The sequence below is a fragment of the Colossoma macropomum genome, unplaced genomic scaffold (assembly GCF_904425465.1).
Source record: "Colossoma macropomum unplaced genomic scaffold, Colossoma_macropomum, whole genome shotgun sequence".
NCBI lineage: Eukaryota > Metazoa > Chordata > Actinopteri > Characiformes > Serrasalmidae > Colossoma > Colossoma macropomum.
In genome coordinates, this window is record NW_023494792.1 from 49,734,880 (window position 1) to 49,754,424 (window position 19,545).

At 37.0% G+C, this 19,545-nt stretch overlaps 1 protein-coding gene across 1 annotated transcript; it reads right to left on the reverse strand.

Moving 5' to 3' along the window:
* Positions 1–246: 246 nt before the first annotated feature.
* Positions 247–14,834, reverse strand: tnni4a (troponin I4a). The gene is made up of 8 exons (XM_036577478.1): positions 14,680–14,834; positions 8,319–8,350; positions 8,164–8,167; positions 6,971–7,036; positions 5,345–5,476; positions 3,359–3,448; positions 2,879–3,049; positions 247–767 (listed from the first exon to the last, which is right to left on the reverse strand). The coding sequence occupies exons 2-8, from the start codon at positions 8,327–8,329 to the stop codon at positions 681–683; spliced, it is 561 nt and encodes a 186-aa protein (XP_036433371.1). The 5' UTR covers positions 8,330–8,350; positions 14,680–14,834; the 3' UTR covers positions 247–680.
* Positions 14,835–19,545: the final 4,711 nt, after the last annotated feature.

The following is a 19,545-nucleotide window of genomic DNA, read 5'->3' on the forward strand; positions in this document are numbered from 1 at the left end:
CTAGCTATTTTGTAATTTTCTTGAATAAGGAAGTAATCCAGCTTGGAACATCATTTCTGAAGCATGTTTGAAAGAGTGATGGTACTTTAGAAGAAAACTAGCTAAATATAGAAGCTACAGCCTCAAACTGTCCTGAACTTCACATCAGATGGTCAAACCAAACTTCAAATTCTGAACAAACTCAAACTTCTCGTTGCGCTTAGTGTCACTTTTAATTCAGATATCCTGTTTTCAAAGATGCAGGCAGATGATAAAACCGGCACATTTTGTGTCAGGATACAGAGTAAATTTATTCATCTTAATCACACAGAATATGATTTAAATATTTACACAGTTGGCATGATAGGGATATTAGGTTGTTCGGCTGACTAATCCTTCTCTCCTGACAGTACGCACACATATTTCAGCAGCAAATCGGGAGTCAATATTCTAAGCGAGTCAGTGTTGTGTTAGAAAATATGTATGGCTGATCTGTTAACGTTTCTGGAAAGTTCAAACAATCACACGACAAAAACAAACAAGCATAAAAACCCAAACAGTAAAATGCCTTCATATCAAGGTAGCCCCTTGTTGTCCTTAAACTGTCCTTGCTGCAGAAATAACTGACCAGTCAAACCTATCCTTTCTGCAAAACCATCTTGTTCTTTTTTAAAAAGCCTATAAATGGCTTTGTCTCTGGTTCACTGGCCAGCGTCAAATATCTTCTTTCTGCCCTCCATCCCAGACATGGCTTCCACATTCTTCCTCCAGTCTGTCACCTCCTCTTTCTGTGGCGAGAGAGACAGACAGAAGCACTTTCAGCAGGACTAAGACACAAACAGCAGGAGAGCAGCAAAAATGGAGCTATAGCCTGAGTGTACAATTATCCCTAATGGCAGTGGATTGTTTGTGTGAATATGCCAGAGACAGGCAGCATATAGCTCTCACATCAACGTTCAAGAGTTTCCATTTAAATCCGCTATGCTACACAGCTGGACTATACCATAGTCCACATAAATAGTTCTTGGTTTGGACTTTCTTGGTTGTATAGAACCTTTACATTATGTGGAGGTGCTTTAAGCTTTAAAAAGGTTTGCCACACTCACACATCTCATTTACAACAATGAATCTTTAAGAACTACCCACTGAAAGGTTCCTTAGGGAATCAAATGTGGTTCTTCTACAGCATCAGTCCAAAAACCCTTACTGGCACCTTTATTTGTGTATATGTTGTTGTAGTTAATCAAAACTAGACAGGCTGGAAACAGCAAATTCGCTATCATGCTAGTGTTCGCTCAATTACATGACATAAAAACTACACCTGATGTAACGTGATCCTCACACTGTGACTGTTTGAGATTATGCATTCTAAATTTCTTTATTTTAATGCATAAACACACACAGTTGTGCACCACAATTGACTGTTTGCAAAATAATGATTGACACACGTCTCAGACAGTTACAGCCAAAACACAACTATGCAGAACAAATCTGTAGTGAGAACAGTGGTAGCAGTAAATTTATCAGAATCATTAAATATGAAGAGGTGTTACAGAGAAACATGTAATTCATCATGATAAATGGGAGGTTGGTGTTTTTATTACATTCCTGCAGCTGACAAGGTTTTAGAATAATCTTTGTAGTAGGCTGGTGTCAAGCGGTCGTTTAGTGGGGCAATGCTCCACCATCCAATCATTGTGCCCCACTAAACACAAAATTTTGCACGTTTCTGAAGTGGCAGGCAGCAAAAAATAAAGTAAACGTTATGCGTGCTGCAACTGCATTCAATATAAAATGCTGCATAGATTAACACAAAAGGGTTTGAATTCATAACTCTGTAGCAGTTGTATTTCACTTCACCCCTGGACCCTCCATGATTCTTTGATTTAATTCTGGTGCCACTCCTGGGAAGACCACACTCACTGCTCAGTGTCAAAACTGTACTTGCTAATACACACATCAACATAATATTTAAAAATAAATAATGTTCAAATAAAATTAAGAACAATGTTTAGATGAGTCTTCTTAGCACCACAGTTAGCTTTAGCATTAACTCTTGTGTTAGCTCATTAGCTTCTTATTAGACATGAAAAAGTACAGGATTTTCCTGATTTGATTTATGTAAACATGGTTCTTAGAATCCTTTATCATGACTTAAACTGGCTTACATTCATATTTTCTCAGTCTATACTCAAATATATACAGTGTAGTGCAAAAAGCTTTAGGCACCTTAAAAAAATAGGATTAAAAAGCTATTTACTTGGTCAATAAGCATTTGTTTGCTCAGAAAAACACTAAAACACTATGATTAGACCAAATACAAATAATATTAATACAATAAGTAAGCGTGATAGTATATATATATATATATATATATATATATATTATATATATATATATATATATATACCAATAGCTAGTTTGGCTAATCAGTACTTCATCATGCTATATCAAGTGTGCTGGTGGTGGAACATTTTCAGAGACACTTCTCTGTCTGCTTCTTTGTAGCACTGAACTGTTGTCTGTTAGCTTAAGTGCTTCAGATGCTACCAGATGGCCTGAAAGTTTAGCAGACATTGTAACAATAACTAAGGGAGGTGGGACTTCACATTGGTCAAATGGTTCATTCTTGATTAATCTGAATTATCTTTGTTCTGTAAGCTTGCTGTGAAAGAACATGTGTGAAAGAATACGTGTGTGTACGGGGAGGTTTGTCAAACTTTAAAAATGGTCTTCATAATCACATCTCATTTATAAAACTGGTGTACTAAATGCTCAAAAAACACATTCTGCAACAGCCTGAGTAAATGAAGTAAAGGTTTGATAGGAGACTGTACAGAGGCTGCTGTAACTTCAGTAGGAAAGAGATGAAGCACTGCTTTGCTGGCATTTACGTCACCTTTTCTTCCTCCTTTTTCACAGTCTTGAGGTTGGCTTTGAAGTCAGTCTTCATGAGTTTGTTGTCCGTCATTGCTCCCAACACGTCATCCGCCGACTTCTTCACTCTCTTCAGTTTGGGTCTCTTCATTTTTCCCTTCAGCTCGTAGATTTTCTGGTGCAGTGACTGAATCTGACGCAAAAAATGTTCAGCTTTAGACCATATGCTGCCATGTGTGTGAAACAAATCTAACAATTATGAGGCAATCATGGACTGCCGTCGTTAGATGCAATATGGCAAAATTCTTTTCCTCAAGATTTATAACAGAAACGCAATAATATTTGTAGCATTTCTACATAATCACTATGAGAGTCAGCACATTATGTTGTGCTGTTTCGAGGAGCTGCAGCAAAAAATACAATGTATCAAAAAATATTCTGTGCTAAACTGTCTTAAGCCTTGATAAATTAATAACAAATATCTGAATATAGAAAATAATACCTCCATATCATTTCTGGCCACTTTTATTGAAAGGTCATAACGTGCCTCATCCACAATGTCGATCTTGTGGTGCAAATCTTTACAAAGTTCCTGCAATAGAAATTTAAGACATTACTCATAGTTGAACGCCCAAACTGTACCATCTTTGGTTCCTGAAAGAACACTGCTTAAAAGAGATCTGTGATCTCAAAAATCCTTTTAAGGTTTACAGAATGTTTAAAGGATGTAAAAGTTCTATAGCAATTTAAGAGTTCTTCATGGAACCTTTATGTGGATGCTCATCTAAACATTAAAAAGGTTTAGAAGGTTCTTCATATTCACACATCTCTTTTACAAAAAATAGTTCTCTGAAGAACCATCCATTGAAAGGTTCTTTATGAAATTAAGGTGGTTTATCACATAAGCTACAGCCTTAAAATGGGGCTCTTTGATGGTTCTTCAGTAAAAGTAATGGTTATATATGAAGGCTTTTGTTCTGAAATGCTACTATGAACTTTAATTTTTCTTTTTTCATGGTATATGTATATTATAATTAACACAACTTTTATTAGAGTATTTTTGGACAAAGTACGTTAAACATCAGCTATTATTCTTTTCAAACCTCTTCTTTTTACAAATATACGCTTACTGAGCACTTTATTAGGAACACTGTACTAATACAGGCCTTGCCAGTTCTTTGTGGCATGGATTCCATAAAATGTTGGAAACATTTCTTTGAGATTCCTTTGAGGACAGATTCTAGTCCATGTTGACATGACTGCATCACACATTTCCTGCAAATGTTTCAGATGCACTTTCACACTGAGAATCTCCTGATCTACCACATCCCAAAGGTATTCTATTGGATTCAGATCCTGTGGCTGGGAAGGCCTCTGAAGAACACTGAACTCATTGTTATGTTCATGAAACCAGTTTGAGATTTTTGCTTTGTGACATGTTACATTATCATGCTGGAAGTAGCCATTAGGAGAGGCTAAGCTTGAAGGGATGCACATGGTCAGCAACAATACTCAAATGGGTTGTGGAATTTAAGCAATGATTGATTGATATTAATGGCCCCAAAGTGTGCAAAGAAAAAGTTCCCCACACCATTACACCACCTCCAGCATGGTTTTCTGCTCACCACAGTTGTACAGAGTGGTTTTGTGAGTCACCATAGCCTGTCTATCAGCTCAAACCAAATCTGGCCATTCTCTGTTGACCTCTCTCATCAACGGGCTATTTCTGTCCTCAGATCTGCTGCCCACTGGATGTTTTCCTTTACTGTACCAGTCTAAATAAACTCTAGAGACTGTTTTGCGAGAAAATCCCAGGAGACCAATAGAAATACTCAAACCAGCCTGTTTAGAAGCAACAATCATGTCACAGCCAAAATCACTGAGATCATACTTATTGCCCTTCTGATGGCTGATCTGAACATTATCTGAAGCTGCTGGCCCATATCTGCACTGCTGCCACATGATTGGCCGATTAGATAATTGCATGAATGAGTAGGTGTACAGGTGTTCCTAACAAAGTGCTCAGTTAGTGTCATAGAACATATTTGTGGTACTATATAGAAAGCTTTTGCTATGAGTGCAGGACTGTACTGGTATAATGATTATACCGTTACATATTGTGATTGCAACATTGCTGCCAATATGTCGACAACTCATTAATGATTAGCCTTCATTATTTTGACCAAAACAATTTAATTGTATTGAATTATATGAATATCTTCATTCACTGAAAACACCCCCAGAGACACTCATCTGGAACTGTGAACCGTGCTGGGCAAGATATTCATATCACACACTTACAGCTGTGTAATGTAGCCTTCTTGTCTGTCAGTAATACAAAGGCCAACACTGAGATTATGCTTAACAAATAATATATTGTACAACCCTAACATAAGCATTAGCAGGCAAAGTACTGGAGCTTTTAAAGTGAAGTGTAGCAATGTGTTTGGCAATGACCGCTGCTAATTGTAATTCTAATCAGCAGTACCTGCAGCTCCTGTACTGAGAGACCAGAGAGCTTTAGAGGAGGCGCTCTCTCGTTCAGAGTGTTCTCTCGCTCTATTCGCTTCTGCTCTTTCTCCTTCTCCAGCAAGCTCTCTGCCTTCCTCAGAAGTTTGGTCTGTGAAAGTAAGAGTGGGTGACATGGTATATATATATATATGATATCATGACATACAGTCGTTTGCAAAAGTTTGACCACCCCTGGTCAAGTTCTATGGTTTTTTTATTGTCTAAGTGATAATAAATTAAAACACCTTCTACAGAGAACACGTTTGCACATTTTAATGCATTGTTCATTTGCTGAATTTAACATATTGGGGAAAAAAATATTTGCAAAAAATGTTACAATGTTACAGCACATTTTATATTTTATATTTTATGTAAACTCACCCAAAAATAGAAATGTTGCACTAAAATTTGCAGAAAAATGCCATCTTTAAGTTTGTTCCCTATAGAGGATGTGTTAACCTATTTTCACTTAAACCAATAACCAAAAAACATGTAATGAAGATGAAATGAATAAAATGCAGTTTTACACACACATACACACACCCACACACATATATATGTGTATAGAGCAAGATGCTTGGACCCCAATCATTGCTATTGGTGATGAAATTTGTAGACAGCTGCTATGCTCTCATAGCAGTAAATGGCAGTCCACAGAAATCAACCAAATAAATTTCCACCAAAACGAAATGGCAGCTGATCATCTTGGCTGCAAACAATGAGTGCATTTACATGCACTTAACAGTAACTACAGAAAATCAGACTTTGGCAATAATCTGATCAATGCGTTTACATAAACATCGCGCCACTTGAAAATATGAACATACATCATCTATAAGATGAAGCAAATTTAAATCCTTCATTTCAAGTATGTATTTGGTTCCAGTGTTGTTCCAAAAGTGTTTTGCTGGCATTTTGCTTATTTCTGGTACTGTGGTCTGTTTTTGCACATGCGCAAACTGAGAAATGTGAAAGAAATCAGAGTAACAGTTTACGTGCAATGAGAAATCTGATTACTGAGCTACAATCCAGCTCTCTTTATCAGATTTCGTAATTGGATTTCTAGACCTTTAAGAAATTGGAGTACGCTGTTTACATGACCTTTTAAATAATCAGATAACTGCAATTGTGATCGGATTATGGAGTGCTTGTGAACGTAATTTATACATATTAACATTTTTTCACCCAATGTTCACAATCTATCCAATCAGGACTGTGCTTCCCAAAGGCGCTGTTGAGCAACCACTATAGAAACCATTGAGACAGAGTGTTCAAAATGATAGACTCTATTATATAATATTACTCTACTATAGTAGTTGTTCAACAACGCTTTGGGAAACACACCCCAGGTTGTTGTTACTATGAACTTTATAGGGTTAAAGGGGTTTGTTGTTGTTGTTCACAGGCACTCTGAGACCCAGCTCCTTCACAGCACATCCATAACACTGTTACTCAATAAGCATACCATTAGAAAATGAAACATGAGCTATGAAACTGATGGAGGACCTAAACAGGCCAACTAATCTAGTTTGTAAGTATTACAGGAATGACAGCCTAATGGATATATATGATGATTTGTCTGTATCTGTGTGTTCCTACCTACCTTCAGCATCAGCCTGCGTGTTGCTGAATAATTGGACTTGGGCTTAGACCTGGATCTGGACTTTCTCTGCGAGAAAAGAGTTGAGTCATTCTCATTCCAATCTGCAGTCACATTAGGACTTGAACACTGCCTAATCTGCAGACGCCATGGAGCATGCATTAACTGCCTGAGCTGATTACTGCCGGAATTTCCAACGTGAAGACTCAGTCACCCAACACGGGTCTAAGTGGAGCACAGCAAACCTACAGAGGAGCTTTCTTTACAGCATGCTGCCGCATGTCCTCATACAAAATTCTATAAGACAAGACCATTTACCGCTGGATTAGCCCAAGTGATTCAATTCAACTCACTGAGTTCTCCTGATATTCGTGCTAATTGCTCACTGTCAAATATGAGAGCTCGGTAAATGTCAGCCAAATTCCAATCAATGGGTTTTGCATGCAAACAATTTGTAGGATCATTAGAGGGAAGACAAAAAGCTTCTTTTCATGGGATATTTCAATGCTTTAGCACTTGAATGTAATGGGAGCTTTAGAAGACAAGGCACTGCTGCTGTAACAAAACCTTGTATCTCAGAAATGCAAACTTTATAGAAGAAGGGAAAAATGTCCCTAGATTTAAAGGGCCCATATCTTACATTTTTCTTCATGTCTTTCTTCATATCTTACACATTTCATATGTAAGAAGCCACATATGACATTTATGTGGGATAATGTACCAAAAATGCAATCCATTTTTACAGGACCATTTTCTAACTTTAATTAAACAGGCTGTTTTTGTTACTGTGCCTTTAAGACTGGTATATGTAAATGAGCTCTGTTGTGATTGGCTGCTCTATTTGAAAGCAGTATAGATTAAAACACTCCATATAAATTTAACATGAATGGGCTAAACTGTTGTACACTGAAAAAAGCAGATATATTTATGTGTTGCTTCTTGTGACATCAAAAAAACAATGAATTCAAAAACTGGCTATTTTTACAGCTTAGTTTTATATATATGGAGTGTACGGACTGGGAAGTGAATGGCATGTTTTGTCAATGACATGTTTTGAAACTTGAACGATGTTTACATACTGATTCAAACCCTTTAATTAAAAAGGAAAGATGACACGGGCCCTTTAATGTGCATTAAAATAGGGGATCATAAAACAGAAAAAAATTGGTTATGAGTTTGACAAAATACTTTCTTACCGGGCTGTTGAAGGATGGAGTCACATGTAAACATGCACAATGAACACAATGAACAAACATGTTACTGACACATTCATCATCACTCGCTGTAAATCAGATGTGTTGAGTGAATGTGGTGTTGATAGAGTCATTATGCCAGGTGAGATGACCCTTACCCTTCAGACATGGTCACCCTGTGCTACGTGTCCTGAAAAAAAGCCAAAGTGTTTGTGGTCAGATTTCAGCAGCGTGCGAGGCAGCACATTCATATCGTGCAACATCACATAGTCAGTCAAATGCCAGCCTCTTCTGCCACGGATTATCTGAAGACGCCATGGAAAGAGAGATCACACTGACGAAAGCACTACAATGCATTAAACAAAGCTCTGCACTGGAAGGGATCAAAAGATAACATGTGTTAATACACGTGAGACAGGTGGGCCCTGAAGGACCCAGAGGAGAACAAGCATGAATCACTTTTAGACTAGGCCTCACAATGACTCAGATATAGACATTTAAAAATAAAAGGAAGTAATGGTTCTTGGCTTCAATGAATGGTTCTTGGAAAAACCTTTAACTGACCTATCCCTGCTCTGCCCACAAATGTGTTCTTTTATAGGAGCTATTGCTAGGTCGGATGAGCTTTATGAAATGATGGCACAAAACTTGTTCAGCCTAATGCATTACGGATGGACTTTAGATTCTCTACATATCGTATAGTTTTCAGTCTAAAACGCTTCACTACTGAGCTGGACTACGATATTGCAGTAGATTTGAACCAAAGTCCTTATAAGACAAATCAGCATTATGTCACAACAACAAAGAACTTATTCAAACACACTCATAAACAAAACTGACCCAAACATGATCCAACTGAACATATGGTTCAAAATTTGTTTATTTTCCAACTGCCTAAGAGATAACTGGAACTGTTTCTAACAATCAACAGCATCAACTTAAGCTTCAATTCATCTCTGTTGAGGGTGAAAATATGAGCAAAATCCTCATTCTGTAGCCACTAGCAAAAATGCTAATAATATTATCTTCTTATATCTTATGTCACTTTATATCCAACTCTCTACATAGTAATGACTCTAAAATTAGCTACTATCCTAGTTATCTTCATCTGGAACAATAGAGGATTTACTACATTGCCATTGGCTTCAGCTGCAAGTGCTATCAAAGACAGAGGATCCCTCACTGGGATAGCAGCACTACGTGTGTTTGCAAGCTGGAACATGTGAAAACGTACGTAAAATCCATTTCATGCTTGGTTACATTTGACATTACAGCCTTAACACAACAAGATTTTACCAGTATTGTCAATGTTTTGTCTGTTACATTTGAATTTATTGAATTGATTTGGTCTATAGCTCATGTGTCAAGTTCCAGTCCTCGCAGGCCAAAACACTTCAGCACACTGCCTCATTTAACACACCTGATTCAGCTCATCAGCTATGTACCAAGGCCTTCATGAACTGAATTAGATGAGGGTAAATGTAAACCATAGCACTTTGGTATGGAAGGTCCCCAGTTTGATATGCCTGGTCTATAGAAAATTCTGTGCACTCGGCAGCCATCTTGGCAACACCGGCCACTCATACAAGACCAGTTTTCTATTTCTTTAAATAAGGAGAGATATGAAAGCCAAATTAATGTTTCAAAAACATATTTGCAGTCACTGGTAAAATCTGACAAAATGGCATAAATTGTTTGTAGTGTTTGGCTTAAATGATGCACAAATACACACATTTTTTCAGTTTGTTCTGGCCACTGCACATATGCATATCTCCACAATGATGGAACTCTTTTTCCCGCTTGCAGCTTTACCAGCCAGTTAATTGGCTGTTTTCATTGAAGGGTAGGACCTTTCCCATAAATAAACTGCTATTTTGAGCATTGCAAGCTTTCCCATTCATTTTTCAACCAGTGAACAGTCTCCTCCTCCTTTATAATGTCTCTGTTTAAACTAGACAGTTTGGAAATAAACAAATTTGCCACCTGGACTAAAACTACACCTGATCTTTACCAACATTTCTCATTTCTCATCGAGTCGAATGAGATTTTGCCAGAATTCTAGCTTTTCCAACCTTGCAACGCTAGCTATGAAAGGATGTATTTTTAGGGCAGGGCATGGATAGGTCAGTTATTCTGCCCTTTCATTATATACGTTTCTTTTAACTTTAAAAAGGCTCGTTACACTTGTGTATATCATTTGCAAAAATGATTCTTCAAAGAATTATTCAATGAGAGGTTCTTTAAGGAGCAAAAGTGGTTCTTCTGTGGCATTCCTCCAAAGAACTATGCTTGGCCTTAATTTTCTAAGAGAAAGTAAATGAACAATGACATCTGTCTGCATCACACACAGTCTGCTGTGTTCTCCTGGAATCCAAAAGAAATGATCCATTACAGTGAGTGGTGTAGAGGTCACAGTTTTGGCACTGTGGCCCCAGACAGCAAGAACTCACCCCTTCTTCTCTTCAGAGCAGAGGGGACTGCTGTCTCACAGCAGGGGTTAATGGGGTCTTTGGCTGAAATGAGGCGATGAAATACAAGAGGACAGAGAAATCGAGAGAAAAAGTCTCTGCGCATCTCAGAGCATCCTAGTGTGGGTCAATCGTGCAGTGGGAGATTGTGAGATAGGCCAGTGTCAGAGAGGGTTATGTGAAACGAGCAGCGTCTGCCATGTGACCGTCAGGGCTGCTGGGGTGTTAGTGGTAAAAGGCTGGTAAAGTTGAGTCTATCCAACTCTCTGTGTACAAAAAGGTCCTAGCAGTCTTATCTGCCTAGATATATGCCTAGGGGTCCCCTCTAAACATCTGCCTAGAGCAGAAGTACTATCTGGACATATGTACATAATGCAGTGTTACCAGAGGACATATTTGATATTTATAACCAAGTTGCATGTATAAGGTTTGTTAAAAACATTTATATTGGAGCCCTCTCAAAACAAAAAAAGAGCATCTACAGTGGGCCCAAAAAGTATGTGCACATTTGTACTATACATAAAATGTTCAAGAGTTCATTGTGTTGGAAAAAATGTCAACCCAAGTATCATTTATTTAAAACAGACCATGACTGTCCAAGCCTGTCTTTTTCAGGCAAAGTATACCTTCAAAAGATGGCTGATGTGTTTAAGATCTTTATGGTTTGAGCAGTTTTTTTCAATGTTCTGCAGGTTCATATTCAAAAATGTCTATGTACTATTTGTACTCTTCTCTTTGTCCTTGAATTCATGATCCCATCAATAAAAATAACCAAAACTATAGTTTAGAAAAACAGCCCCAGACTTTAATGTTTCCTCCTCTGTACTTTACAGTAGCCTTAGTACAATCTGGTCGGAATTCTGCTTCAGGATTTTACCACAAAAAGAGTCTTTTCATGTTGTGCTAAAAGTGTTTTTCTCTAAAATAAATATCATTTAGTTAACCTAAAACACTTCAACTGATTAAAGTGTTAAGATACTTTTTGGAACCTCTACATTTTGACACATACTGTATTAAATGTGTGTTAAAAGTAGCACAAAATATGTTGTAACAATAAGCATCTCACTTGCAATCCATTCTTAGAATTTGGCCCCATAAACTTATGAAAATCTACAGCCAGAGGAGTTACAGTATGTGCGTTTTCATGTTGGTCCTAGTAAAATGTATTGTGTGGACAATCACAACATACTGTGAACTACTGTGTTTTCTATCACTGTCTAAAATATGCATGAGACTTCATTCATAGCTGGAAGCACTGTGCTGTTTTTCTGCGTGATCATTCAAGCTCATTCAGAGCTCAGTTCAGATCGAAAAGTGCTTATTATTGACTAGTTTAATAAAGGTAATGATGAAAACATGACTGATGTGTGACACATATGTGGTTCCTTGTTCAAAAGGGTACTTTGTGAGACAAACTAAAACAAATCTTGGATTTCCCTTATTGTTAGGTCACATTCTTTACATATAAAATCATTGTAACAGCACTGAGCAATTACATGATCAACAGAACTGAGTGGATTAAATGGTTAACTAAAAAATAACACATTAATTGATGTATTTTGAGAGCGATTGTCTAATCGACTTTAGCATTTGTTTATGCAATTTACGTTTTACCTGAAACCTTGAATGTGTAATAGCTTCTGCTATTCACAAGAAGAAAACATATTCTTATGTTCTCATCTTAACCATTTAGCTAGTTGCCTTTAGCAAATGCAATGTGTCATACAGTTAGCACTGTCATTAGCTAGGGGGTTTAGAGCCAATTAGCAAAAATTCCCAGGAAATTTCCTGATGTATTATAGGTTTTGATGTTCGCCATTGTACACTAGCGGTAGACCAGTAGATGTCAGCTTGATTTAGGCCACAGAGAATACACGTAAATGTCTCCACACTAAACAACAATGCAAAAACTCCTTTAACACAGGATATGATGGAATTTTTATGCTTATGGAATTTTAAGCTTGGGTTATTTCTGCAGTTCAGTCTATAGAAGGTAAAAGCCACCATAACCTTTTACAAACTTGCAGTTTGTAAAAAGTTACTCAAGGATTCAGTCGAGACTAAAAACTGAGAGAACTAATTAACTAAAGCTAATTATCGCATTACCACACTTAACAAATTTGCATTACCAAACTAATTTGTCAGAAAAGCAAACATGTACTGCAGATTTCGGTGACTACAGTTGTTTCAAAGTCTCTGTTGTTGCATTTCTAAAAAATGGCCTGCAGAGACTCTTATTAGGTCTTTGAGGTTTCTGATATGACTTAAGTGCTGATGAAGTCAGTAGCCACATTTCCATCCAGTTGTTGAGTTAAATGCAAATGTATAACTGAAATGTTGCAGAAATAAAAGGTACAAAAAATGCTAATTTTCCATCAGCTCTTTACGAGATAATCAGTCATATTTATGGAGACATCTTAGAGACAAATCTTTAATGTTGAGCAGGTTCTCATTGCCATTTTGCTTCATGTTATTGCTGAATTTCACACAGTATGAGCATGGAGACAAAACATACTGGAAAATAATGACTCAAAATCTGCAGCTAGTGTACAAACTTTTATGCAAAGTTTGATCATTTTGTTCAATATTTGCCGTTTCCTTCAAGCCTTTTTCATTCGGTATGTCAAAATATGCATAACAATAGATGGATGGAAACCTAACTGCTGACCTTCATACCCACATTGAAGCACCACTGTGAGTGAATGGTGATGTGGGGTATTTTATATAGTGTTTTAGTCCCGACATAATCTTATAACGAAGATGTCTGGGGACAACCATAAGAATTTTTTGGTTAAATGTGGGTGGAAAACAATCTGAGTTTGAAATTTCCAATGCTTTATGAAGGCAGAGCACAAGGTAGAGGGCGATGGTGTGCTTGTTAATACTGTTCAATGAACAGCAAGCCTGTTGTTGGCCCATGGATGTAATGCAAGTTAGCATGGCTGAAAAGTTCCTCCAAAAAACTTCAAATGCACATGTTGATGTGTGTCGCATGTGTGGAGAATGTAATACAAATAAACCGTTAGCTAAAGATACATGCTGCTAGCTAGTGTGTTTCGCTAGCATTATCAGTTGTATTGCGAATATTTAAAGAGAGCGGGCTACATGAATTTCGAGGGGGGTTTTACTGGGAGTGTACCCTTATTTGTGGCGCAAAAGTCTAACAAGCTGTCCCCAGACATGCGTTCTTCTTGTTATGAGATCAGCAGTTTAAGTTTAATGTTCTTTATGATGCATGAGATCTGCATCCCAGTTAGAGCCAAAAAAAAGATCAACACCAGTACTGCAGAAGTGCTTGCACTCGCACACCTGTCACTCATGCCTCCCCATGTATTCATCTCTATCTATTGCTCTCTCTCCCCTACCTCCCTCCCTCACCCTGCTGTTGTCTCTCTTGCCAGGAAACTCTAGTGAGTGAAGGCCAAGTGCTGCCCTGCTTTACGACAGAGTTCAACAGCTCCAATAAAACACCCAGTGCCTTTTATTGCAAGAAATCCACTTTGTAAATAAGCATGATACAGAATGTGCTTAGCATTAAACAACAGGGTCTTCAGTACCGCCCAGACAGACAGAGATGGGACAGTGAACTAGCAGCACCTGAAATATCATATCATCGCTGTCATATCAAGACCTCATAACCTCATATCTGTGAGACTAAAGGACCAAAATGACTAGGAATAAAATCTTGTTATATTAACTAGCAGTAAAAATTAACCTTTTTTTCCACCTCCTGTAAAAATGCCAGTTCAGGGTTATGAGGTCTTGTTACGACAGCAGTGATATGTTTATGACCAGCGCTGTGAAGAATTTCATTCCCTTCATGCTTTTAAATGCAATGTCTTCCCTTAAAATACTTTAGTTATAGCTTACATAACCTTTTGACCTTCATGTTGTTACAGAATAAGTAAATTCGTTCTAAAGCAAAAAGTGATAAAAAGGACTTTTTTAGTGAGATGAAAAATGTTCACTCCAGTCACTCTTCACTCTCTGACTTAATCTGCACTTCTGGTCTGTTAGCTAAAATAAACAGGCAATGACACAGTGCTCTTACCTGTACAGAGAAGTGGTGGCGAGTGATCAGAAGATCAGAGGAATGGGGCAGAGGAAGACAGTGTAGTGGATTTTTGATGACTGATTTATGCCCTCTCCTCCCACATGTGAATGGCTCACTAAAATAGCTCCCCAGTTACGCCTCCTGCTGTACAGTCCAGTACCTTTCTGACCTACACCGCCCTAGACCTGCTGCAACCACACGCCAGACGTGAGGACAGCTACAGGTTTTTCCCCTCACATGTGCATGTCCACACAATCACGCACATGTGAGTCTGTATTCCTGTCGTTGTGAGTCATTTCCATTCACTCCTGTATTACTGTAGATAAATAACGCTCTGCCCACATTCAAACAAACAGCTCAGGCAAACATGCTGAAGTGGGTAACAGTGAATAGCAGATATTAGGAAGCAATTAACGGCAGGAAAATGGAAGCAATTTCTGAGAAAACAGAAGCAATTTCTTCACTTTTCAAATAGAAGCATTTTCCTCCCAGAAACCACACTCAGAAACTGAGCCGAGGGGGCTGTTTGACTTACTGACTGAAACTATGTCAGCATTATTGCTGCTGCATTTTGTACTGAAGTAAGAAAGTCTGTATGGAGACTGTGTGTGATTAAATGGTAGTGAATTCCAGAGTTACGAGTTTCATGTTTTTCATTGTGTGAGGGAGTATTGAGGCCAATTCCCACCTGATAGAGGAGACAAAAATGCCTTCTTTTTCTCCATTTCTGTTTCTGACAGCAGCGTGTCAGAGGAAATTTGACTTAGTATCTCAAATTACATTTTCTCAAAGTGTTGACTGAATATCTTTAAATTACTTATTTTCTCAACATATTGACTGAATATCCTTAAATAATGACTTATTTTTTCAAAATATTGACTTAGTATCTTTAAATAATGACATTTTCCCAAAATATTGACTTATTGTCTGCAAATAATGACTTACTTTCTCAAAATATTGAATATCTTTGACTTGTTATCTCAAAATATTGACGGAATATCTTTAATTAATGCAATATCCTCAAAATATTGACTTAGTATCTTTAAATAATGACATTTTCCCAAAATATCAACTTATTATCTTCAAATAATGACTTACTTTCTCAAAATATTGAATATCTTTGACTTGTTATCTCAGAATATTGACTGAATATCTTTAATTAATGCAATTTTCTCAAAATATTGACTTAGTATCTTTAAATAATGACTTTCTCAAAATATTCACAGAATATCTTTGACTTGTTATCTCAAAACATTGACTGAATTTCTTTAAACAATGCAATTTTCTCAAAATACTGACTTGGTATCTTAAAACAATTACTTATTTTTTGAAACAATGACTTGGTATCTCAAAACAATAACTGATTTTCTCAACATACTGACTGAATATCTTACAACAACTTATTTCTTTTGAAACAATGACTTAGTATCTCAAAATAATGACATTTTCAAAGTTTCGACTGAATATCTTAAATTATGACTTATTTTCACAAAATATTGACTGAATGTCTTTAAAGGATGACTTATTTTCTCAGAATATTGATTTAGTATCTTCAAATAATGAAAATATTTTTTCTAGTTAATAACATTTTTTTAAATATTGACTTAGTGTCTAGATATGACATTTTCATCATCATTTTCTCTTAAAATGTAATAACATGATTTTGACAAATTAAGTGAAGATTTTGAGAACTATTTTAGAAATGGAGAGCCTAAATTATACTGTAATGAAAGTAAAAAAGTATCAACATTTAAACAGACTACTGAAATTTAAACATAAACATATAGAAAAACTAAATATTTTAGCACAAATAGAAAGTTTTATTTAGTGATGTTTTATTTTACAATGATATGAATTTATTTTTCATGTTAATTGTTTTTCATTTGTTTTCATTTAATTTAAATGCATGGGAAATGATTGACAGGAGAAAAAAGTGGAGAAATTCATGGTCTTTCAGATTGTATGGAGTACTTTGAAGGTCTAAATTTAAATGTAAGTGGTACTTTTTAAAACATGTAGTACAAATTTTCCAAAATAATACTTAAGTATTGCCAAGTAACGAAATACAAAAGGCTTAATATAAGGGCACACACACACACACACACACACACGCACACATACACACACATACATGCAAGCACACACAAAAACATACCTCAACCAGAAAAAGGTTTTTAAAGGAAATGAGGCAATTTTCCATTAATTTAATCTTATAATCACGTCTAGTTCTCCCATGGCCACTCCAAAGACAACAAAGCGTCAGAGTCTTTGCAGTCAGGTGCTGCAGACATATAGGCAGCACATAATTGTTTAATAGAGCATTTTATGGTGCAGTGTGACACTATAATTCAGCAGCACTCAGGAGTCTGCTTTCAAAAGTAGAGCCCTGAATTCAACCAAGCAAGGCTTTAATTACAGGTGAATATCACCCGCACTGCTCTTAGCTACATTTCACAGTGAAGAGGGGGCCAGTCTACAGAAGCACGCGTCTCTATTTCGCCTTGGAAACAGAGCCCATTTCTTGCTGAATCGATAAATAGTTAACCCACAGAGAAGAGGTACAGTAAAAGGGTTGTTCAGTGTTGCACTAATCTCAGATAAGACTTTTTGTTTGCTGGACTAACAACAGGCTAATCTAGCAAACAAGATGTAAGTTAGAAGTAGGCTAGCTCAGTACTCTCTACCACAGCCTCAGACAAAAGATACTTTCACTTCTTTCTGGATGTCTGGATACTGGAAGCTTTTTCTTTGGAATGGAACACAGAGATATCTGCTTGGAGATGATGGCCTCCATAGCTTGTCTGTCATCAGAAAGCCATGTCCAGCCTTTAATCCACTGTTGTGAGCTAGCTAAGCATTTAGCACTCACAACAAAGCTAAGAGAGTAATTCTAATATATCTCTTAATGACAATGCATCATATAGGATGATTTTGAGGCTGTCCTATCTAATGCATGTTATCCAACTGACTCAAAGCCCCACTCAATCTTTACAGCTGTCCAAAAATAAGACCTTAACAAGGTAGCTAAGCATTTAGACGTTCTAATATATTTATTAACACTGATGGATATTAAAGGATGATGCTTTTAGGCCGTCCTTTCCGAGGCATGTCAGATTCACCTGACTACTGAATAAGATGATTCAGTGCCTTTTTAAAGGTGCTTAAAGTTAAAGATTTCAAACAAGGCACAACGTTACTTGGTGTGTTCCCAATTTTGTTCATGATGAAAGCTTACTTCACCAGGCATGGCTCACACTGTGGTTATGTTAGGACTATTTAACATATGCACATAAATCCTTGTTTGAATCCATGCCTTAAAAAAAACATGCTCTATGCTAACAAATGCATCTATGACCCTCACATGTCATGGTGGGGTACCCAGGGTTCAATTTAAGTGGGCATGTGAGAAGGTGCAAAAAAATAAGACAAAAGGCCACATTTACATTACCAGGCTGAAGTGGCACAAATCCAATATTTTGCCTTAATGTGACAAAGATCTGTTTTTTTTTCAGAGCTGTGTAGACACAAAAATCTGTTCTTCTCATATCAGACCTGAGCCAGTTTGGCAAGGTTTACATTATAAGTCTCATTGCTTAATTCTGAATTTTTGCTCAGATCCAAACTTTCTAACCTGATGGTTCACACTTATTCTAGGTGACATGTAGGTGACCATGTAAGTGACTCAAATCTGTCATTAATGTAAATGAAACTGTGTCCTGAAATAACCCAATCAGGGACATCACTGAATTAACCAACAATCGTGCATGACAAACATACTAACCAGCAGAACAGATCTTTTTCCTACAGATAATTCACTCTGAGCAGCTCTCAGCTATTCATTATTAGAGCAGAATGAAGGTGAGACATGGTCAGGTGCTTTGGTTTTACACCATTTACTGGCTCCAGCTTCAGGTTCGGTGCTGCTACCACATTAACAGTGATTGATAAAAAACAAAAGATGAATTCTGATCTGAGCATTCTCATAAAGGTCGCATGGCCAAGAATCAGATTTGTATCTGATCTCGGACCACACTGGAAAAGTGACTTTGAAAAGACCGGATTTGTGTGTCCACTTCAGCCTGGTAATGTGAATGTAGCCAAAAGAACATCTCTCTCATAAAAAAAAGCTATTCCCCTTTCCATCCATGGACTAATGTGATATCACTTGGCGAATAAAGATTCTGATTCTGACTATCAATATTTTTATTCCATCCATATGTGAGATTTACACACTATGTACCTCATTCACCAGTATCTTCCATATTTTTTTCTTAAATTTGTTTTTGAGAAGAGTCCTGAGAAAAAGTGCTCTTAAACCACAGAATGAGTTGTACCTTTGTGCTCTTGAGTGTGTGTAGATTCTTTTCTTACTTAAGTACAAATACCAAATAAGAAAACATTGATGAATGTCATAATCTTTGTGAAAACTGCGTGTGTTTTAAAAGAAATTTCTTCTTAAGTATGGTTGGTTCTTATATTAAACAAGGTTTGATCAGGGTGGAGCATATGCACACCTACAGAAGAGGTGGTTATGTAGAACCATTAGCTCTGCTTTGAAGTGTAGATGTGCCCACTGTTTTTTTAGGGTTGCCAGTTTAGCTGTTTATCTATCGCATTTTATCACATATCACATTTTGAAAATGCAGTTGCAGGAGAAAAATAACAAAGTTTCAGAGTCTGGGGTTTTTGCCTCTGCTGGACATGGCAACACTTTGTATATTTCAATAACAAAATTCTACAAATTTGACTATAATGTGGTTAGCTGTGATTTTTAGTTAATTACATGTGTGCAACCCGTGAAACGCATGCAAGAGTTCAGTACAACACTGATGCTAAGCTTATCACTCATGATATCACACAGCC